This window comes from Aedes aegypti, chromosome 2, assembly GCF_002204515.2.
Source record: "Aedes aegypti strain LVP_AGWG chromosome 2, AaegL5.0 Primary Assembly, whole genome shotgun sequence".
Taxonomy (NCBI): Eukaryota; Metazoa; Arthropoda; class Insecta; order Diptera; family Culicidae; genus Aedes; species Aedes aegypti.
The window spans coordinates 336,420,969-336,445,584 of NC_035108.1; the positions used below are offsets into that span (position 1 = coordinate 336,420,969).

Sequence of the window (24,616 nt, forward strand, 5' to 3'; positions counted from 1 at the left end):
TTTTAGTAAATTTAATTACGAAACTTTTTGCTTAAGGATGATCAAAATCTGAAATGGCCGTTTTTTTTTTAAATCGACTTTTAAGTTTTGAATCATACTTTTTTTTCAGTGTAGAAAATGTGTTTTTATTTTTTCAACATTTTTTTCTAAAACGTCAGGAAATTTCACGACAGCCCCCCATACAACACTTTTTTGTAGGTCTTACCGTTTTCGAGTTATACGGGTTTATAAAAAAAGTAAAAAAAATTTTGACCCTTTCCAAATGTTAGTCTAGATCGATTTTGAAAAAACGAAGTATGTAAAGTATCTTAGTTTCGCATAGTCTTCACACCCAGAAAGTTTCATTGAATTCTGAAGGGGTGCTGCCAATCGCGTTTCGAGTTGGCGTGAAATCCGTCCTTTTTCTATAATAAGTGAAATTAAACGCATAGAGAAATGTGGTCCGGATAGACCGAAGGCACACATCAAAACGAAACTGGTGATTTTAACCAAGCCAGCCCAAGGGTGGTACTGGCGGCTCTTTATCGCTACCCCAACGTGTAGCTGGTTCTAAACTGTAAACTATACAAAATTACGACCAAACAATGGTAAAGGCGTAATCAATTTTGTCGAAAACATCCATTTTGGTAACTCAGCAGAATTTTCTGATTAAGTTTCCAACAGCGCACTGTAGTTACGTGCTACTAGCAAATAATTGCTAGCAAACAATATTCTTCAGACGCATTTATTACCTGTAATCCTGAGAATAATATTTTTTACTATTCCGCATTAAGCCTTAAAACTGGTTCTGGACTTAGGTTGGTGGCTTTTCAATTTTACTCCCATTTGACAGCCGCCCTCCACCCTTGAGCCAGCCTTGATTGTCGTTGGCGAGCTAGAATTATCTTGAAGTTTATTGCATATTTAGTGTGTAGTATCGGTGTCTCCCGCCCAGCCCAAGACCATTATATGAGGGTTGCCTCCTTCTCATCAGTTACCATAGACACATATTTGATAGAAATCTGCCTCTTAGACGAAATTGACGCATCCGATAATTTACAAGAATAATTGACCAGATACCTAGTTACACCCAGCAGAATACTCGCCTGATTGTTACGCAAAATCTGCGTACATAAAAATTGTTTAACGATCTGACATTCTCTGAAAGCGTGGACGAGAGTTGCAGAGACCTCTGCATGCTCTTAGAGAAAAACAATTGTTTCTCAACATATAATGTATTTCTTGTTAAAATTTCAACTATCTCAGAGCTGATAGTAACAATTTCCTAAATTAACGCTTATATTGAGCTGTTCGGTAATCCAATCCGCTTGGTTATTAAATTAATTATTCTTATCGAACAAATTTTATGTTGACAATACTCACCTTCTTCTTCTTCTTTCTGGCGTTACGTCCCCACTTTGACAGAGCCTGCTTCTCACCTTAGTGTTCTTATGAGCACTTCCACAGTTATTAACTGAGAGCTTACTATGCCAATGACCATTTTTGCATGCGTATATCGTGTGGCAGATACGAAGATACTCTATGCCCTGGGAAGTCGAGAAAATTTCCAACCCGAAAAGATCCTCGACCGGTGGGATTCGAACCCACGACCCTCAGCTTGGTCTTGCTGAATAGCTGCGCGTTTACCGCTACGGCTATCTGGGCCCACCTCAACAAGCCATTGTTAGAGCAAGAGGTATTCGAACATGATAATGTCATGTTAAATTCAGCTCCGATATTATAAACGACGATATCTAAATCTTAACACGGCTTCAAAAATTTGGCTAAGGATATCATGTTTTATTGTTTTAGCTTATTTATTCTTAATCTCATACTTGTTAACAACAATTGAAATTCTAAAAAGTTGTTCGAATTACAAATAAACAATCATACAATTCTAATTTGCTACTGGGTTTCTCTTGGTAATTTGAACCAAGTGCTCGAACGGCAGCTTCATCGTCAGATCGTGTTTGAATCGAATATCTTCTGGCTTGATTTTCGAGCTGAATTTAAAATTCTTCACCAGATGAACCATCACCGCTTTCATGCTGAATGAGGCGTAGCGCCAGCCTGTTGAAAAAAGGAATCGTTAGTATTCGTTCTTTGAAGGTATCACTTCCAACGATTTACCTAGACAAATCCGAGTACCACCACTGAATGGAAGAAACGCGAACGGATGCCGGTTCTTGGCCCGTTCTTCGCTGAAATTTTCCGGATCGAATCGATCGGCATCCGGTCCCCACACGTCCTTCCTCATGTGCAGAGCGTGCAAGCTCAATCCAAACACATGCCCCGGGGGAACCTTGACCCCATCGATTTCGAACTCGGCCATATTTTCCCGCGCAATCAACGGTACAGGCGTCCAGTGGCGTTGCACTTCGTTGAGGAACATTTCGGTATAGGTCAATTGCCGGAACTGTTCATGGGTAACTTCTTGGTCGTCGCTTCCGACCGGGAAGTACTGATTGATTTCGGCGAACACACGTTCCTGGATTTCCGGGTAGAACGACATGAACAGGCACGCGTGGGCGGTGATCAAAGCGGTAGTGTCGACGGCCTTTTGAAGAAATAATACATTAGAAAGAATTATAAAACATAGATTAATTAGAAAATATAATAGATACGTAAAAAAGAAGATATTTAGATAGATAGTAAATATATTGATTAGATTATACAATGCGGATGGCCAATGGAATCGATTCATACCCCTGTGATGACGGCATAAACGTTATCGGTGATCTGCGATTCTGTAAATGGCTTTCCATCGGAGGAATTGCTCAACAGAAGATCGACCAAGATTTTCGGTTTATGATTATCAGCTTCATTTTCCTCCTCGTCGTTGTTATTCTTTTCGTCATTGTTGAGGCGTTTCTGCTGTAGAATTTGTTTCTTTTCTACTATAAGCTACATGACGTAAATGAGAAAAATAAAGAAAATTTGTTAAAAGTCGGTCTACATTCAGTGAAACAAAAATAGCACCACCCTTATATATCACTGCTACGTAAAACGTATTTGGCGCATTACGAAAGTGAGTAGTATTAGTTCTCAAAACCAAAAAATGGTGTGCCTTTCTGAGTTCAAATCACCTCTTTTTACTAGAAAAATCATTTTTATTTGACCATAATTTCATGAATACATATTGCCGCATCCTAATGGATATCTCTTCTCTCATCTGTCGGATTGTTTTATTCTGTTTAGCAACCTTCTTCTTTGTAGTTTGAAGGGAAAAGTTAGGAAAAGATTTAACTCTCCTAAAAGTGTGGAATATTTTTTCTAAATTTCTCCATAGTAATTTCAATATAAACCTACATCAACTTTGGACCACTTCGCCACCGAACTAGCTGAACTTTGAAAAAAAAAAACAATTTTCATCATTGAGAGTGTAAGGAAAATGTGGGAGATTGTGTTTTAAACATTTTTTTTTAATTTAAACTACCCCAATGACGTACCTTTGTGAAGAAGTCGCAAACGATTTTGCGAGCTTCCGTCAATTCCTTGTGATACCGGGTCATCTTGTAGATGATATCGGGATACAAGTGGACGTTCATCATTCTCCACGCCGCTCCATTGAATGCCCTGAAACAGAGTTATCATACAATCGGATGGCAGTTATGATTTACCCTTTAGGGTTCTTACCCGTCCAACCCTCGCTTGAACTCTTCTTTCCCGTCCCGGTTCAGGACATCGCTGCCCATCGTCGTTCCGCATATCATCTCCAATGTGCACATGTTCGTGTACTTGATGATGTCAACCGTGGCTCCGTCGGGATACTTGTTCAGTCGTGCAGCCATCTTCTGGGCACATCTCGCCATGATCGGTACAAATCCGTGGATGATCCGTAGATTGAAGGCCGGATTGAGGCGCTTCCGGGCCGGTTTCCAGACGTGATCTATGAAGATGGATAAATGAATAGTTACACTAGTTAAGATCTAATGATCATCAATAAAGTCTTAATTTAAGAATGTTGATTTGAAATAAAGTTTAACCATTTCATTCATTTTTAAACATAACAAACTTTCTTTCATTTGCAAGGATACTTGAATTTAAATATAATTGCTAGGGTGATGTGCTAGCATCCATCGTATTAAGCATTGATCAGTGAGAACTGTAATTTTCCCAGTATTGCAGTGAAAGATGCTGATACAAACCGATGCCAAACAATTCTTTCTCAAAACGGCTTCAGCATTGTACAATAACATTTTGATAAATCTTGATCTCTTTTTGGAAATAATGCAAAGAAAATGCATCTTACCGTATTCTCAATCCGTCGTATCGTTTTCAACTCCGTCACAATCAGTTTCCAGATTCGTCTCACAACTTACGACTCACTGTGATGTATTGAGTGGTTAAAATACAACATATCAACGCACTATGGTCCAGGAATCAGTTTTACGCGGAAAGATGCATTTTTAGCTTTAGAATGAAACATTAGACAAAAACGGTCTTCTGCAAAGTTGTTTGTATTAGTTGAGCCCTTTGTTTGGTTTAATTGAAAATTAGGGTGGACCACATTTTTATAGAAATTCTGTAATAACTTTCTTATTTGTAGAAATTATATTATACATGCTTCAGCAAAGTTATAGACCATTCAATTTCAAGCAACTTTGCCAAAAAAAGTTTTTTTGTATCTCTTAAATTGACCGATTTAATTTTTTTTTCCTACGGTGACATAGGGTGGTCCGAAAAAACTGGTTTTCTGGCTCTAGAGTTTTCAATTCAATTTTCTCATCAAAGTAGTCTATGAAACACTTTTAGAGCTTTAAAAAATGCGTTATTTGGTGAGTGAAGAAACTCGCTATCTCTTTCCGTTTAGGAGTTATTGTTGTTTTTCTCTCAAAAACATGCCTACTTTGATTGTGAATATCTCTGATTGGGGCAAACATAAAAAATATCTTTTGACGGCGTTCAAAAGACAAAATCAATTTGTATATTATATCAAAAAATTACAGCTGTATTATTTTTGTAACTCTAATAAAACGTCTTTAAAGTCAAATATTTTTCATCACAAAAACTATAATAACTTTTGAACTAAAATAGATATCAACAATCTTTTTACATGAAAATTTGCGTTTTATTAAGTTCTAAAAGTCGTTCATAGACGACTTTGACGAGAAAATAATATTAAAAAAACTAGAGTTGAAAAACTTATTTTTGTTGGATCACCCTGCGATGATTAGGAAAAATGCTCTAGATTGGTCAAATTTTGAGCTACAGAAAAACTTTTTTTGGCAAAGTTGATCAAAATTTCAAGTACTACCGTTTTTCCAAAGAGCATATACCAGTATTTTTGCAAATAAAAAAGTTGATTATATGATATGTGTGATATTTTGGACCACCCTAGTTTCAAATGACACAGTATGAAAGCTTACATTTTTAGAAACATTTTTTTAGAAGATCATTTTTGTCTAAAATTTCATTTCCATGCTCAAAATGCAAAATAATAAAGAAATACATGTTATGAAAACCTTCAAAATAGTTCATGAGCTCTATCTTTCTTATTTCAGATTTCTCGTCAAAGCGGTCTATAAACGACTTTAAGAACTTAACAAACGCAAATTTTCATGCAAAAATATTGATGATATCTATTTTAGTTCAAAAGTTATAAAAGTTTTTCTGCTTAAAATCCTTTGTTTTTCAAGACCTTTTATTAGAGTTACAAAAATAACACATCTGTAATTTTTTGATATAATATACAATTTCATTTTGTCTTTCGAATGCCATCAAAAGATATATTTTATGTTTGCCCCAATCAGAGATATTCACAATCAAAGTAGGCATGTTTTTGAGAGAAAAACAACAATAACTCCTAAACGGAAAGAGATAGCGAGTTTCTTCACTCACCAAATAACGCATTTTTTAATGCTCTAAAAGTGTTTCATAGACTACTCTGATGAGAAATTTGAATTGAAAACTCTAGAGCCAGAAAACCAGTTTTGTTCGGACCACCCTATGTCACTACAGGAAAAAAGCTCTAAATCGGTCAATTTAAGAGATACAAAAAAACTTTTTCTGGCAAAGTTGCTTGAAATTGAATGGTCTATAACTTTGCTGAAGCATGTATAACATAATTTATACAAATAAGAAAGTTAGTTACAGAATTTATATGAAAATGTGGTCCACCCTAATTTTCAATAATACCAAACAATGGGCTTAACTAATACAAACACCTTTGTAGAAGACCGTTTTTGTCTAATGTTTCATTCTAAAGCTCAAAATGCATCTTTCCGCGTAAAACTGATTCCTGGACCACTGTGCAACGCTATAATAAAATGTTTTACTAGAATATATAGATCTACGGGCATCTCTCTCCATTCCTTCAGCATGGTGGAATATACTAATTTGCTTTGAAATTAATTGTTCGTCATCAAAATTCATCCCAAACATATGAACACAATTCCTTTTGACCGTACAATTATGGCATTTGCTCACAGTACAGCGACAACAACACAATCAAAGGAACCGTATTTTTACATCGAGCGTCGCGCACACATTGATGCGCACAAGCTTTTTTTTCTCAGTACGACGGATTGAACTTTGTTTACATTCTCAATTAAACGCGGCGGTTGAGGAAATTTCGTAAAATTTGGTGATTTATTGAAGTTTTACGGCGTGTGATTGGAATGAAATCCTTCAATGAAGAAGTACGAAGGTTTTCCATAGTGAAAATAAGTGCCTGGCGGAGTAAGTCACCCACGGGGGCGGGAAGAAACTTGTGTTGGAAAGTGGTGTGGCTCAGTCGATCGTTAATCATTTCTCTCAAATTCGTGTTCGTCCATGCGATTTCGGTGAAAAAGTGCAAAGTGGATAATTGAACTACCGAAATACAGTAGTTTTATTGCATTTTTGGTGTACAAGTGTACAAACCATAACAGCTTTCACAAAATTGCACTTGGAAAATGAATCTATGTTGCAGGTAAGTTGGAATATCCGCCGTAGTGGAACATTTAAAGTTTGATACGACGAATAGTAGTGCTTACGACGATGTAGAACGAAACCCTATCAAAGTTTTTGGTTTGTATATTTAAAATTTCATCGAAAACTGTATACATTCATTGGAAGTAAAAGCGGACGCAAGGATAACAAGTCATTTTTTAGTGACGTGGTCGTTTTTTTCGACCTGATCACCGAAAAGTCACTATTTCCAACAAGTCAGTTTTTTTTTCAGAAAAATGATCAATGAAGTCACTATTTTCGTGATCTGATGATAATGAAATTTCAGGTTGGGTGAGTTTTTCAAATAGTTTTTATAAAGACAACTATAGTGTGATTTGAATGTCAAAGTGTCGAGACTCACACTCATTATTTTGCTGAGTGACCAGCCCTGCAGATGTAGCTCTTAAAAAAATCAAATTTAAACGAAGTTTTTGCACAGGTTCCCTAGTAAACATGTATGACATGAATTAAAAAAACGCTCTCAAGATACCGTAATCTTTTGTTATTTTATCCTTTGGAATTCAAGTATTGTCAAATTATAATTAGTCTTTGAGCTGTCTAGTGGAATACCTATAAATAAAAGAAAAACTGAATTTAGTACTATACCATTTAATTCCGATAGAGTTTGAATCTTTTGACAGATACGCGTATTTCGACATCAACTGTAAGGCCGTCTTCAGTGTCGTGTACTAGACTCGAAGTCGTATAGTAAAGTACTAAATTCGGTTTTTCGTTTATTTATTTGTCAAATTAGTTTTGACAAAATCTGTACTCCATTGATCTATATCAGTTTATGTAATCGATTTTTTTATGAAATAACATTAGTTTCAATATCAAAAATTGAAAATAGAATGAAAAATCTCGCAATCTACTAAATTTGGAAATTTGGCTACGCATCGGTCCCCCAAGGTATTTTGGAATATCTCAGGATCCAGTTGACCAATGAACAATATTGACACAGATTCTAAAACAAAAAGAGTTTTTTAAGAACTTGTCAAATAATAGAGCAAAAATATCGAGTAACAAAAAAAAATATCGAGATTTGAATATATTTTTTGCGGTAAAATATTAAGCTGACGGTAGAGGGGTTAAACATACTTGGAAAATGGGGTATCTTTGATTATGCGGGTTACTTTGATAGTGCGGTTAACTTCAGCAGAGGGAATCCATAAAATACAAAAGTTTCGTTAATCAGTTAAGCAAAACAAATGTATAAGTAAAAAGTATTAATATGGCACTTCATATCAGAGCTAATATCGTTGGAATCAAGAACATTTGAGGCTTTTCATAAGATTATTGAAAAAGGATGACATTTTAACATTTTCTAAACGTTTACATACAATCTGTTCTACGATCTGGTGTATTGGTTAGACACACTTCTCTCACGCCGAGGACATGGGATCGAATCCCATCCCCCAAATAATCACTAAAAGTTTCAGTGACGGCTTCCTTCGGAAGAGAAGTAAAGCCGTTGGTCCCGAGATGAACTAGCCCAGGGCTAAACATCTCTTAAGATAAACAAATCGATCAATATTCGATGAAGTTTCATTAAGTTCGTCGCTTGTCCTCGATTGCCTAATTTTAGTAGAACTTGAATTCGGTCATAAATCTCCTGGTGATGTTTTTCTTACAGATTGGTACCATTTTTGTAACCCAAGTCAGAAATGTCAATGCAACGTTAAACGACTTGGTGTATGTTATGTCCTATGAACTTAAAAAAAAAGACATGGTTCATTCAATTTTATTCGAAATACCGTGATCCGGGGTAACATTGATCGCAATGACCCTCCTCGTAAAAAGTTCAATTCACCATTTATCAATGAAATATTTTCAATGCATGAATTGTTGATTTCTTTCCTTCTATTCAAGAGCTTATAAACATTAAGGTTTTTTGCAAAAAATAAGTTGTGTTCAAGCGTAAATTTTTCAACTTTTGGAAACAATGATTTTCATGATCATGGATGACATGCTCAAAGAATCATGTCTCACATGAGTTCTGAAAACAATGTGAGTAGAAGAAATGCAGTTATTACTAAACATGACATCGCTCAACACGATTCCGTTGTCCAAACTTTCATAAATTTGTTCAGTTAAGCATAATTCACAAATTACTATAAAGAATGCAGAAATTCCATAGGAAATTGCCTACATTTAGACGTATTTCACAATGCAATGTGTTTTTTTATTTTTAAATAACGTAAATGACTTGAAAGAGTTTGGACTTCATATTCGGCTTCAAGGACCATGATTTCAGTAAGTAATCATATTTTCAATATTACTGAACGTTGTTTTCAAGGATGATCAATGCGGTACCATATCAATATGATTGACAAATTTTAGGATTTTTGAAAGTAATGCTTTCGAAAGCATTTCCAGAACCACTGGATGCTATGGCCACCATATAGTAGGTTCGAGGTGTTCCAGGGGATGTGGTCAATTTCGAAAGTTTTCGAAATCATATCGATATGGGCACCAAACTTTTGCTAACCAAACTTTGTTAAGGTGAAGATGAATCGAAGCCAAAGTTCTAATTTTCAAGAGCACGGATCTGGAGAACCAAACTTCCGTTTAAGCTGAAAACTTAATCGATTGGTCACCACCAGCTAGTGACCAATCGATTAAGTTTAAGATTCATCTTCACCTTAACATGTCAATAATTTTTAATATTTGAATATAAAGGGTTCTCGATTTTACTGCAAAAAGCACTGTTATTTTGACCCACTGTAGTGAGTCCAGCACTATCAAAGTTACCAGAATTATCAAAGATACCCCATTTCACGGTATTCCAAAAAATAGTCTATAATAATAGAAGGAAAAAATCATTTGGTTCCTGTTAAATTTTGACAGTTTCGGCCTAATAACATATTCGGTCAAAAAAAAAACTTCGGTTCAATAACCTATTCAGCCTAGCGTAGGTCGGCCTAATGAGCTGCCACCATAATGCAGGTCGATCAGGTGTTCAATAATCCATCATCATTCCATAGTAAACACTTACACACTCAAATAGACTTTCAGAGTTCGGTAAAGCCTATTTACCGAAACAAACCCGTAATTTCAAATATACCAGTTGTCTCGGTAATTACCTGCTAGATTACCGAAATTTGTAAATCAATTTACAGTATATCGGTGATTTCGTACGAGTACGGTAATTTCATTCACCGAAAATATCTGTAAAACGGATCCAATACCGAGTTCGGAAAAGTATTACTGAACCATCAGTAAATTTGAACTGTCAACTCCGGCCTCCGACAGAAAAAGTCAAATATGTAGTGCAACGCAATTCTCCAGAAAGGCGCAACGAAGGCGATGGGTTGCGAAATTAGCGTAGGGGAATTCGGGGTAAAACCGACACCCTAAGCTTATTGATAAAATTTATGTACTTTAGCTTGTTAAACGAACCCAAAATTGTTGTAGAATCACATATTGGTTATAAATCTATCAATCCTTGCAATCGCTGGATGATATATTAAGGTTATAAAGTGATTTAAATCAAATTGATATTGCATCATTTTTGGGTGAGACAATTAAGAGTGCGGGTAAGATCGACACCCTGTTGGGGTAAAACCGACACATGCACTTTGAGTAAAATTTATACGTTGTAAACATCACCATCACATTTCATATTCGAAAGAATGCTTTAAACATGACTTTCGACATTTATGACCCCTTCCTCTGAAGGATCATACACATATTACGTAAATTATTGAGGAGAGGCCAAAGATCCACTAAATAAATGTGAAAATTTCAAATGTTCCATGCTAAGATTATAAAGTTGGGGCGAATATACATGGATATTATTAATTTGTGTTCATGTATTGTTTACGTAGATAAAGTTGTAGCGAATAATTGGTTGTGAAAATAAATACTGTTTTATTTTTACAAAACAGAAAAGTGTAATTATTTTTAGATAATAAAAACTGTCGAACCTCATGGTTTGTAAATAAATAATAAGATTAATTTATGTGAAAATATTTCAAATGCTGTTAATTCTTCAATTTTACATGAGAAATTTTTCTTCAAGCTTCATCAAATAAGTTGAAACGTGATAACATAAAAATATTTTTTTTAATACTTATTGATGGCTTGTAACAAGTTACATAGTGTCATATTTTACATGTTAACAAGTTCACCGTCCTCGAACTTCACTGGAATTCAAAAATAAAGACTCACATAAACTACAGAGATAGTCCTCCGATTAGAAAGATTCCCTGAAATTAGATTATGAAGCAAAGAAAGGTGTCAATTTTACCCCAAATGAAAGTGTCGATCTTACCCCTAGTGGACATTTATTTTTCAATAGCGTTTTCAGCTGTCGTAAAACCAAAAAATAATTACTCCTTCATGTTGTATCAACGTAATAATAGTAAATGACGATGTAGACGCAGAACAAATAATGACATTTAAAAAATTTCACATGCGAAAGAGTTAAAGAATAACAGCCAAATATTGCAACTGATGTTGCTTCTATGTTATCCAATATGATTTTGTTGTTTATTTTGGCAGTTTATTGGTAGCGTAAGTTGTAATGTCATTCGAAACACAACATTTCACAAGTTAAGATAGAGCGTGGTGGAAACTGTATGAAAATCTGCTCAATACATGAAAATTCAAAGGGTGTCGATCTTACCCACAGTGTCGGTTTTACCCTGATTTCCCCTAATAATTCATCATATTCCATCACAAACTGTTGGTAAGTACCCATTAGTTCCGTGATTGACAAATGGAGACAGATGTTTCTACAATTTGTTCGATGTTTTCTTTCAAGAAGCAATCATTCACTCCTTTTTCATCGAGCGCCATGAAGTTCGGAATCGGAATGAGAGGACTGGCAAAACGTGCGGCGCTGGTGGAAATATTATACTAAATCGTGTAAATGTAATACAGGAATAAACGAATATTTTAATACGAATCGCATCAAATGGATAATGTTTTTTGTTTTGTTTTTGGTGGGTTCAATATCTGGGGAACGAAGCGGGAAAAAAAATTAATTACCGTATAGATCGGTAGGTGGACCTAAAATTTACCGAAGCGGTCAGCAATTTTTGACGTTTCATGGCAAATCACAGTTTACCGACCATTCGGTACTTTTTTCGTTTACCGAACGCATTACCGACTGTTCAGCTGTTGTGATTTCGGTACATAAATTACCGACGAAAACTAGGGACGGGGTGAAGATTAATACATCTACTCTATATGATAACGAATTAATTTCAAATTATATCTTTATCGTTTAACAAAACGAGTCCTTTCCCATATCCAAACACCTAGTGTTTCCTTCTGGAAGTGCAGAGGACTCCTCGGCTTCCATACAGCAAGTAACCCGTCAACATTTCCCTCGTATCCTCAAATTGACCTGCATTCGGACGAAACCGGCGCTGTTATTTTTTGCTAAAGAAATGATGGCACCAGTACTTACACATTGAAGATGCTACTGATCCTGAGTAGCGTATGCAAATAAGCCGTTAAATATTATGCTTTCTCTCACAGGACAAACTACCACTTCCCTATTCAAACTAAAAGCTTGTTTAAATTATCCTTACGTATGATGGGTTCTTCATAAGGCTGCAATGCACAGTTTCTAGGATTTCAAGACATATGTACGATGCACTAGTAGCTTGCTTTCAAATAAAATAAATATGTATGAACGATTAAACAGTTAAAATGAAACGGTTTACGTTTGCAGGAATTCAAACTTGAATGATATAAAAGTAATATCAGTTTTAGATTAAACCTATGGAATTTAATAGTTAAAATCGACGTTATTGGTCAAAGTGATAATATTAAGCTCTTGGAATAATATAGTTTCATTTACAAAACTCGAATCCCTTAACACTTCATTTTACAAAAATCACACATTTCCATTATTATGACAGAAATCTGCCATGGGATCAGGCTAGATAGAAACCCCTCTGCGATGCAAAGAGGAGGCGATTCTGCCGTTTTTCTGAAAGAAATTTTGAACTCGAAAATTTCAACACAGATCCTCAAGCAATCCGAGTGAGAGTGCAAAAAAATGCGAGCATTTTTTTCTGGTACTCTCATTCTCTCTCTTGTTGCGATGCTCACCTTTACTCACGCTTCAAAAGAACTCTTGAGCGTCCCGCCCGAACAAGGCAGTCCTCGAGGACTTGTGAGAGCATTTTATTTATGGAACTTTACTCTGGTGTGTTTTGTGCTGCATCTTACTCGCTCAATTTTCGTTGCCTCTCTGCTTAGCATTTTTTCACTTCCTCGCTAAAAGGGGAAAAGGCAGCACGCTGCTCTAGAGTATGTCACCGAACTCTAATGATGTTGAGGAGTATTATCAAGCCTGCATGGGATCGTCATCATTGTAAAAGGCTCTCGATTTTGACGCCGGTTGATTGGTAGGGCTAACACATAGCTAAGCTTTGCTTGATTCTATACCATTACCCGGAATACCATTACCCGGAATGCAATTTACCGGAATACCACTTACCGGAATGTACCATTACCCGGAAAAAACATTTACCGGAATGTACCATTTACCGGAATGCTCCATTACCCGGAAAGCCAAATTTTCCATTTTCGACGACCTTTTTCAGTACATTTGTTTTGTGTACAATATTTATTCTCCTTCATTGATGCTCATCACAAATTATGTCACGCTAACCATGAACATTCTTAACTCGGTTTGTGAGTGCTTATGTCAATCGACCACTTTTACATTCGTTCATAGTTTCCAGCTCTGAAACGTCGTCAAGTTTGCCATCCAGAAATAATTTTGAACCGGCGCTATTCAATACTACCAACCTCAGCTTGATCTTTCTGAATAGCTTCACTTTGCCGCAACGAACATTACGATACCAAAATTAAATTGCACATGTAATTTATATCCGATTTAATTAGAAAAGAATCGCCTGATGTGGTGCAGAGCTACTTGGACACTTCCATGATTCACTTTGGCATGGGAGGGAGGTTTTTCTCGATAGAATTATCTGAAATTTTGCAAAAAGAGACACTACAGTACGACGCACATTGTGGCCAAATATGAACTAAGTAGCTTTCGAAAAACCCCACTGCCGAAGTGAATCAAAAGTGTCAAGAACAGGATCCGGCTCCCTATAGATCGAAAAACTATGTCTTCAAATTTAGGCTATAAAACTAAACATTACAAGCAAGGAAAAATATAATGAAAAGAATTTTTTGTGTTATATACATTTGATGTCAAATATTAACGAGGTCAATATAAATCGAAAAACCGCCTATCAATTAAGGTAGAGTTCGTTGGAGTAAGTGGAATATCCCAGGATTTGAGAATGTTTGGATTTGTGACAGTTTTCTTATCCCCTTCAGTTAAAACAGTTTAGAGTTCAATTTAAATATTGTATTAAAAAATTTAAAAAAAAAACTGTGCAGTACAGTGCAATAGACCATTTCCGTCAGATCTAACCCCCAGTTTTTGTATTTTTCTTCGAAAGACAATCATTTTTAATGCATATTAACGCTTTCAGATTTTGTTTATATGCACTCCCGATTTTCTTACAAATTTTTGAAAACATGGATACTCACCACATTTTGAAAAATAATTCGAGATGCGGCATCAGCGTGGTGATTTTGCAACAGTTTTTCGATTCCACCCCTGCATTGGGATGCTTGTTTACATTTGCAAACGTCAAATCAGGTGCGCGCTCAAACTGACCGTGATCCCGGTCAGGGCGCCCCAAACAGGAGCGCCACGGAAACTACGCATACAAACGTTTTTAAACCAGGTTGGAATTGGCGCAACCCGTTCTGAATCACAGTTACAACTCCTACCCGATTCAAGTCTTCCTTTAGGAAAATATATTTTCCTCCACAGATTCAAAATTCAAAACCACCCCCTAACAACAAATCTCTCATCCACCCAGCAGTTACGGTACCGCTAGTTCTATCAGAGGCTATATTTTACTATTCATGCCGACAGATAGCCTTAATCTATCTGTTGGCTGCTGATCCGGAAGATTTCCGCCTTAAGGCAGCAACAGACGCGCAAGGAAATTTCGAGCGGCTGTTGCTGCCTCTAGGCGGGAATCTTCCGGCATATTCAATCCCTTCAATCCTCGTCGGTACGAAGCAGAGAAATCAGGCATCTGTCGACTACAGTCCTTGCGTTACAGAACCGTGTAGTGTTCGCCGGGTGCGGTATAACCGGCCGAAGCGGTGAAGGTGGTTTCCGCAGTGATTACGGAGACTTCAGGAGCCGTGAAGGAAGGAGGGAGCGAAATCGCAACGGAGCCCATTATGATGAATGAAAACATAAACAAAAATCATCTGGTCATGCCAGCTGATCGTAAATTCACCACAACGTGGTGGCAAAACCATAAGGTAAAAAGGGGTCTGCATTTTTTCGAGGTGAAACAAATTGTAGGGGACCGAGGGGTGCACTAACGTGCCGCAAGTTTTTCATTGTTTTCTTACAGTTAAAGGCTCCAAAACATATCGGTTCCTTAGGAAAGTTTGTTCAGTAAATTGACAGAAAGCATATAAGCCAATAAAAAATTTTCACGGAAATGGTCTATTCTCATTCTAGCTTTAAAGCTCCCCCAAACCAACACGATTTTTTAAACGAATTCGACAAAAAAACGATGTGATTCTTTCACTCTTATATGAAACCATTTAGACCGACACGACGAAAATCGCTGCGAAATTGCGTCGCTGTGGGTTAGACACGCTCATAAAATTGTGCCTGCAGCACATGTCGCTGTCGCCGTAAAAAACGCCTTGATTTAGGGGAGTCTTTAGGTTTGAGGAAATCTGAAAAATCAAGACGAAACTAAGAGTGCGTTGGTGATCGAGAGTAGGGACACTTTACGCCATTGTGACGTCCATCTCTGGATTCCGAAATATTGAACCTCAATAGATCTACTTTTCCTTTGAATTTCAAATCCAGGATAATATACTAGAAAGAATAGTAAACAATCATAAGAAGAATATATTTGGTCATTTTCGACTAAACACATTTTGGCAAAAATGCCGAGATCGGTGGAACTCGAAAGAACCGCCAACCAAATAAAGTAGGGTTAATATCAGATGACCCGAAATGGGTATTTCAAGTCAAAATACTGACCTGAAGTACCGTAAAACGGTTAAAAGGACGTTAATGAAAAAGGCGAGAAATAGAGAAATAATTTTCCGGTAAATGGTCCTTCCGGGTAATGGTTTTCCGGTAAATGATTCATTCTGGTAAATGGTTTTCAGGGTAATGGTCTTTCGGTAAATTGCATTCCGGGTAATGTCGGAGAACCCTTAGCTTAGCTTAGCTTATACTGACTACACACATCAATGGTTGATATTCCGTGATTGACCGAAGTCAGTGAAAATGCACAAAGAATCAACTAGAAGTTCGGCTGGATGGATGAGTCTTCTCCACTGGGCTCGGTCCTGGGCCAATCGCTTCCAGTCGCCCCGAACGTTAAGTGCCCTTAAGTCCTCCTCAACCGCAAAAAGCCATCGTGTGCGCGGCCTGCCACGAAGTCGGCGGCCTCGTCCGGGTTCTCTGTTGAATATTATCTTTGCTTGTCGTTCTTCCGGCATACGGGCAACGTGACCAGCCCAACGCAGCCTGCCGTGCTTTATGCGCTTGACAATATCCACCTCTTTATACACTTGGTACAACTCGTGACTCATGCGACGCCGCCAGATGCCGTTTTCTAGTTTACCGCCGAGTATTGTTCGCAGCACTTTACGTTCAAACATCCCGAAAGCTCTCCGGTCGACTTCCTTCAATGTCCATGATTCATAGCCATATAGGACAACCGGAAGGATCAGTGTATTGTATAACGCGAGTTTTATTTTCGTTTGCAGGCTACGGAACTTCAGCTGGTGTTCCAAGATACACAAATTCTTCCACCACTTCAAACTTTTCACCACCTAGCACCATTTCGCTACCACTAACACGTCCGGACCCACGTTGACCACCAGCTATCATGTACTTCGTTTTTGTGGTGTTGATCGTGAGCCCAATCCTCGCTGTCTCCCTCTTGAAAGGCACGAACGCCTCTTCCACTGCCCGACGGTCAATCCCGATGATGTCGATATCGTCCGCAAAGCCAAGGAGCATATGAGAACATGTGATAATGGTACCGCTTCTCTGCACACCGGCTCTCCTGATAGCACCTTCGAGCGCTATGTTAAACAGCAAGTTAGAAAGAGCGTCACCCTGTTTCAATCCATTTAAGGTTTCGAACGATGACGAAATCTCGTCCACCACCCGTACACTTGATTTCGATCCATCAAGCGTTGCACGAATCAGTCTAATCAGCTTCGCCGGAAAGCCATGTTCGGACATAATTTGCCACAACTCGTTTCTCTTCACTGAATCGTACGCTGCTTTGAAATCTACAAACAGATGATGAGTCTGCAAGTTGTACTCCCGGAATTTATCTAGGATTTGACGCAGGGTAAACATTTGATCCGTCGTTAATCGGCTCTCTCGAAAACCAGCTTGGTATTCGCCGACAAAGGGCTCCTCATACGGTCTCAATCTGTTGAACAGAATTCCAGACATGGTTTGTACGCCGAATTAAGGAGTGTTATCCCTCGGTAACTGGCGCACTCCAGTCGATGACCTTTCTTGTACAGAGGGGAAATGAGACCTTCCAACCAACTAGTAGGCATTTGTTCTTCCTCCCATATCCTCAATATGATACGGTGAAGGAGTTCGTGCAGCTGCTCACTTCCGTGTTGGAGAAGTTCGGCCGGGAGCTCGTCCTTCCCAGCAGCCTTGTTGTTCTTCAGCCCATTTATAGCTTTTTTTACCTCATCTAGCGTTGGAGGTTCCACAGCCTGTCCATCGTCATCGATTTGAATTCTGCTACCAGATCCACTTCCATTATCTCCGTTCAACAATGACTCGAAGTAATCTTTCCACCTGGCGGCCACCATTGTTTTACCCGTCAGCAAGTTTCCATCACAGTCGTTGCACATGGCGGGAGACGGCGCTGTTTTTCTCCGCACACCATTTACAGACTCGTAGAACCGTCGCATGTTGTTCTGTTCCATAGCTTCTTGCGCCTGAGCAATTACTGCCTCTTCATGCTCCTTTTTCTTTCTGCGATGGATCCGTTCCTTCCTTGTACCGCTCTCTGCTCTGACGGGTACCAGACACCAGCATCCGGCTTCTAGCCAAGTTCTTCTCGTTCGTCATTCTCTGGCACTCCTCGTCGAACCAACCGTTCTTTGGTCTCCGTTGAGCAGTACCTACCACTTCTCGCGCTACTGTGCTCACCGCTCCGTGGACTGACTCCCACAGATCGCTGAGGTTGACGCTTTCGTCGATTTTGCTAATCCGCTCGTCGAGCTTTTGATGGTAGTCCGCTGCTACACCAGCTGCTGACAGGCGTTGGATATTGAAACGCAACGATTGTCGATTTCTAGAACTCGAAACGGTTGATAATCGCGCTCGAATTTTGCTTACAACGAGATAGTGGTCTGAGTCGATATTAGGACCCCTGAAAGTTCTAACATCGATGACATCGGAAAAATGTCGGCCGTCTACCAGAACATGGTCGATTTGATTGCAAAGTTCGCCATTTGGGTGTTGCCAGGTGTGCTTGCGGATATCCTTGCGTGCAAAGTAAGTGCTACTGATGGCCATCCCCCTGGTTGCAGCAAAGTTCACTAAACGTAGGCCGTTGTCGTTGGTAACAGAGTGAAGACTCTCTTTACCAATGATAGGGCGGAAGAAGTCCTATTTTCCGACCTGCGCATTAGCGTCGCCGATGACAATTTTCACGTCGTGTTTTGGGCATTCTCCATAGGTCTCGAGACATTCGTAAAACGCGTCCTTCACGTCATCGGGTTTGTTGTTAGTCGGTGCATATACGTTGATCAGGCTGTAGTTGAAGAATTTGCCCCGAATCCTCAATACGCAGATCCGCTCTACTACTAAATTTGCTTCACAAGCATGTAAAAAGATTTGGAATCGGTTTAGTATTCATGAAGTAATGGTCAAACAAAGTGATTTTTAAGTAAAAATTCGGAAATAACTAGTTTTGATTTAAGACAAATTTGATATTATAAAAACTTTTCATAAATTGAATTTTGAAGAGAATTGTGCTTAAAACTCCAAAATTGGTTCAAAAATAACAAATATTTCAAATACTTCATAACTCATAAAGAAGGTTACAATGCATAACATGAAAGTTCACCTTCAAGTCGCTTGCGCTACTAAATCTTATAATTTTTGGATCGAAGTTTGAGATTGACGATTTGAATTTAGAAGAGCCAACGAATTTTTTGCTTTGAGAACTTTCAAAAAATAAGTCGCACCCTAATGGATAAGAGTTAACCCCTTATCCATTAGGGTGCGACTTATTTTTTGAATACGTTTTTTACTTAAAACAAGTTTTATATTTTTGTCTCGTGGTATAAAGATATTTGTAGATATTGCATTCATAATATCGATCTATTCAAAGATTAGGGTAACGATCGTGTTTTGGATCCCCTAGAGAAGTAATTTTGGGGTTTTGTACTAATTATTTATTTACACAGCGTAACCAAGCGAATGAACATGACAAAATGTAGAGAAAAGTTTACTCTGTTAAACAAAAATTCTCACACGGTCACATATTATCCAAAATACGTCGAAAGTAGTGTAGTTCATGTATAAAGCTCTGTTTTCTACTATTTTGGACATCCCAATACATTTTGGACCATCAAAGTATATATTTTGGACCTTTGATGTTCTCATTTGATTGGAGACTAAGTCAAAGAAAATATGCCCGCGCATAGTCAGATCAATTGCTTCACAATGCGAAACGGAAATAATTTTCGCTTCTTAGTCCAGAAATTTGAAAATATTTTTTGTTTACATTTGAAAATTTCTGACAGTTTTAATTTCTGCGTGAAATCTTCGGTAACTGTTGTGTATTAACCGATGAAATAAATTTAAATTAACTCAATATAAAGACATTTTCTATGTACAAACGGTTGATGTAAGTGTGAAACAGCCCTATCTTTTCAAATGGCTTGCGCATTGAGTAGAGCTTTTGATTTAAACAAGGAAACTTGTCGGAAAATGGCCCAGGGGGTCCAAAATATATTGATTACCCTATTTATAGTAATGACGAAAAAAGAAAGGTACCGTCGTTGGGGGTGACAATGGGTCAAAAAAGGATATGTGCGATTTATTTTTTGATTAACTATCGCAATTTAACTCCAATTAACTTCAAATTTGGTGTGTATGTACTTTGATGGTACATTAACAACTGTTCAAAAACTTACAGACAAATATTTATTCACAGCGGCACCACAAGTGAATGAAAAATGACCCAATCTCACCCCATAGAGGGGGTGACATTGGGTCACTGTAATTGAAATAACTTGTTTTTGAGAATATGATTTCTAAACCATTCACAACTGAAAAATATTGACAAAAAACGATGCAAACAAGACAAAAAGATATCTAAGATGTTTCACAAGTATGATAAACCCACTTAAAAGAAAGATTATACTGAAAATTGAAGAGCTATGAGAAAAAATATGTAAACCCTAAATTTATCGTCAAGTTTATATAAATTTTCTTGGTTTTTCCCTCAAATTGTCTTCAAAGTCTCATCCCCATTGCTATAAAGCCCATTCAGTTTCCCCAAAGGTGTACTGAAACAGTGATTATTTTAAACCTTCGCAAATAGTTAAATTTCGGTGCGACATTCCACGATCAATAAATTTCAGGCAGAAGTTGACGTCATAATGCCAGTATTTCAGCGATCCAACTCATTTGTACTTCCGTGAGATGTTTCTATTATATGAAAACACTGATAAATAATCAAATTTAGAAAAAAAACACCCTTTTGATAAAAACTTACGATGTTGCTGCGCGCGAAACACAGTTGCTGGTTTGAGAAGTTGTCAAAATGCGTTGTATTGTTATTCAATGCACGGAATACTCAAGTAGACTTGTTTGATGTTTCAGAGATGCTGTATTTTGAAAGAATAAACCCATCCTAATGAAAAAAGAGAACACCCGGCACCGTGAAATGTCAAAAAAGTGGACTTGGAATTTCATTTACTATCGTTCTTGCTTGACCTAATCTCACCCCCATTTTCAATGTTTTAGACATCGTACCGAAAAAAATGATTTTTTTGTGGGAAAATCAAACAGATTCCGGAAAATACCTGTGATGTGTAATGAAAAGACTTTCAACATTCTACTAATACAACGATAGAGGCTAGAGTACATGCGTGGTACTTTGCACAGGAGAAATTTAACGTTGTAAATTTTATCTAGTTTCAACATGCAAGTTTATTGATGTAGTAAGCAAAAACTACTATTTCTAAAAATGTATATTGTTATGAATTATGTATAATAACATGTTCCCTAACATATGAATTATTAATTTTAGTAATATCATCGTTATTAGCTGAAATATTTCACAAAACATATATTTCCGTTTTGACCCAATCTCACCCCCTAGACCCATTGTCACCCCCATCGACGGTATGTGTATATAGAAATTATATGAGACATGTATAAAGGTTTATGTCGCACTTATAGTGACGAACCATACATAGTTTGTTTGAAAATTACATACACGTAACGTTGCCACGATAAAAATATGTTATCATAAACTTGAAACGAGCTCACCAATTGGTATTCCATCAACAACGCGTACCGAACACGATAAATTTTGATTCCGTAGCTTGCCCCACAGGAGCATGCAACGGATTCGAAAGACCACACACTCAGCTAAACGCGCGAAACAATCAAGAATAGCTTACTTGAACTTTCCAAAGTACTCAGAAATTCGATTTTGTCTGTGAAGGTCACGAAAAAGGTCACGAGAAGCAATTTATTCTTATAAGTCCTTACAATAGTTATTGATTTACTGGAAATAGTTAAGAAAACAGCGGACTTTTACATAACGATCCTCAGAAGATCCGAAGAAAAGTTTAAACAAATATTAAAATTAAAAAAAATGCGGTGCTGTATGCGGATTTTAAACATTCACTTATTGTTTAAATTTGAAATTTAAGTTGAAGTTCAGCAAAATAAATAAATTATTAAACTTAGTAGTATGAGGCCGTCGTTCATACGTAGGGCAGCCCTGTCTAAAAGATTCTCTCCTGAAAGGTTGAACTATCAGCTGTACCATCACAGATTTCTTGGGACTTTATTCATTGCCTACGACCATGAACATTTGTGTGAAATTCTTCAACATAAGATAAAACTATCATTTTCATTTCAATAAGAAACTACAGTCGAATTTTTTCACAACACATTAACATAATTAACGCCTGCACGCAGGCGCAACTGCTCGGGATGAGATCTATTCATTCGATCGTACAAACTCTATCAGAAAAGTTATAATTCTTCTTCATCTTCATGACACTGAAATCCAAATGGAATGGAATCGGCCCTGAATTTTTCCAGTATTACCACACCACTCATAATTCATATTTTCACTCACAAAAGTCTTCGTTAAATTTAAAACTCCAAATTCAGATAATGGCATTCATTGGAAAAAAAAATGCATCCCTCATGGAACTCATAAAACACATGTACTGCATTAAATCCATCACGTGTTCTCTCACCAACCACATACACTTAGCTGTGAAAAGTCCTTCCTCGAATCCTGCGAAGTGATACAGGTACGGCTTTTCCAGGCACACCGGACTGGTCAGGATCTGCTGGATCAAATCGGGATGGCTGGTCAGCAGCAGCAGCTTCGGTCCTGCCCATATCTTCAAAATCCGTTCCGCCGAATAGCACACATCTCGAATGATTTCGAACCGATCGACTTCATTTTTCCCCATCACAACCGGTCCATTTCCGAGAATCGGGTAAACGGGCTTCAACGTGGGCCACTTATCCGAGAAGCGATACCGAGCTCGGAAGTTCCAGTAGAGGATCGCTCCGAGAATGGAGACGGTCACTGTCAGGATCAGGAATAACATTTCAACTAATAAAATGATAATCCTGAACTGTAAACCTTTCCGAATAAAGTGTTGAACGCAACTAGCAGATCTTTTGGGCGCCGACAGCACCAGGGGTTGATAGCTATATAGCTTATGCAACCATCAGAAGTTGTTAATGAAATTGTAGGGTTGAAGACGCCACACTTCACGGAGCAACGTTTGAGTGTGTGTTTCCGTGAGTTTACTTTCCGGCTACCTATCTTAATTAAATTTTTCAGATCACCGGACAATGACATTGATACTGGATGGGTGTGAATTGAAACGGTTGCAAAAATAAGATTCAACGGAAGGCCCACACAGAGGTAGATAACATCGCAAAAGGTCGCCCGTGGATGCATTTAGAGGCGAAAGTTTGCCATTACTCCAATTTATCATGCTTTCAAGGACATCATGAAACAATTGCAGACAAACAAAGACTGTGAAGCTTATTGGGGTGTGAATAGATCAAAACCTAACCTGATATTTCTTAATAATCTTCTTCTTCTTTCTGGCATTACGTCCCCACTGGGACAGAGCCTGCTTCTCAGCTTAGTGTTCTTATGAGCACTCCCACAGTTATTAACTGAGAGCTTACTATGCCAATAACCATTTTTGCATGTGTATATCGTGTGGCAGTACGAAGATACTCTATGCCCTGGGAAGTCGAGAAAATTTCCAACCCGAAAAGATCCTCGACCAGCGGGAATCGAACCCACGACCATCAGCTTGGTCTTGCTGAATAGCTGCGCATTTACCGCTACGGCTATCTGGGCCCCTTATGTCATAATGATGTAGCTCACAAAGATAAAGCTCTAGATTAGAATCAGTAAAATTGATGTGTAAATAAATTATTTGAAATTTTGAGAACAAATGTTACAAAAAAGCATGTAAGTAAATCCTACCCTTAGTTACGCTCTTAATTTAATACTGAATATACCCCGAATAGAATAGTAAACGTTTCTTAAACGTAATTTTGCAGAACATTGTATTTTGTTTTATCTTGGTATAAATTTAAGATATTTAAATTTTGGATTTTTACTTAATTTTTCATGCAGTTTTGCCAACTACATGAACATGTGTGCTTCGGTAGACTGTATAATATGCAACACCTACTTAAACTTTTATTTACATTCGATATCGTTATCTTCAAAAGTTAATCATGAGCTACTACCATATAACGGACTTTTTTTTATAGAAATCGAGCTGTTTTGCCATTTGAAACAAGTATTTCAAAACGTAAATGGTCATTTTGAAGACCTTGCTTAAACATTGCCGAACATCTTGCATCTGTATTTTAACATCTAGTGGATGCATTATTTAATAAATTGAACTAGACATTCAAGTTGTTACGTCCTTCAAGGCATGACATGCACCACAATGTTACACCAACACACTCAGTCCATGGCTGCAGACCTCCAGTTTCCCGATCGCCCCACGCTTCCAAAATGCTACTCCACTTGGTCAAACCACCCAGCTCGTTGCGCACCTCTTCGTCTTGTACCGATCGGATCCGAGGGGAGCACCATTTTTGCAAGATTATCGTCAGGCATTCTCATAACGCCCATCGTACCCTTCCAGCTTAGGTGACCTTCTGGATACTGGATACGTAGAGTTGCGCAAGCTCATGGTTGATTTTTCTCCTCCATACGCCGTTCTCACATACTCCGTCATAGATAATTAATGTATATATGGTAAACGCTATACGGAGGTGAAGTTTTCCAGATCTCAAAGACTTGGGTAGTCCGTAGTAATTACAACTTCCGGGAATGATACATCTTCGAATTTCTCTGCTGCAGTTCCGACGTTA

General features: G+C 37.8%; 1 protein-coding gene across 1 annotated transcript; it reads right to left on the bottom strand.

Annotated features, from left to right (window-relative positions):
- Nucleotides 1-1,777: 1,777 nt before the first annotated feature.
- On the bottom strand, nucleotides 1,778-22,874 carry LOC5566916 (probable cytochrome P450 313a4). The gene is made up of 6 exons (XM_021846034.1): nucleotides 22,458-22,874; nucleotides 3,616-3,868; nucleotides 3,429-3,555; nucleotides 2,686-2,883; nucleotides 2,110-2,536; nucleotides 1,778-2,049 (listed from the first exon to the last, which is right to left on the bottom strand). Exons 1-6 carry the CDS (start codon nucleotides 22,807-22,809, stop codon nucleotides 1,877-1,879), a joined length of 1,530 nt encoding a protein of 509 aa, XP_021701726.1. The 5' UTR covers nucleotides 22,810-22,874; the 3' UTR covers nucleotides 1,778-1,876.
- Nucleotides 22,875-24,616: the final 1,742 nt, after the last annotated feature.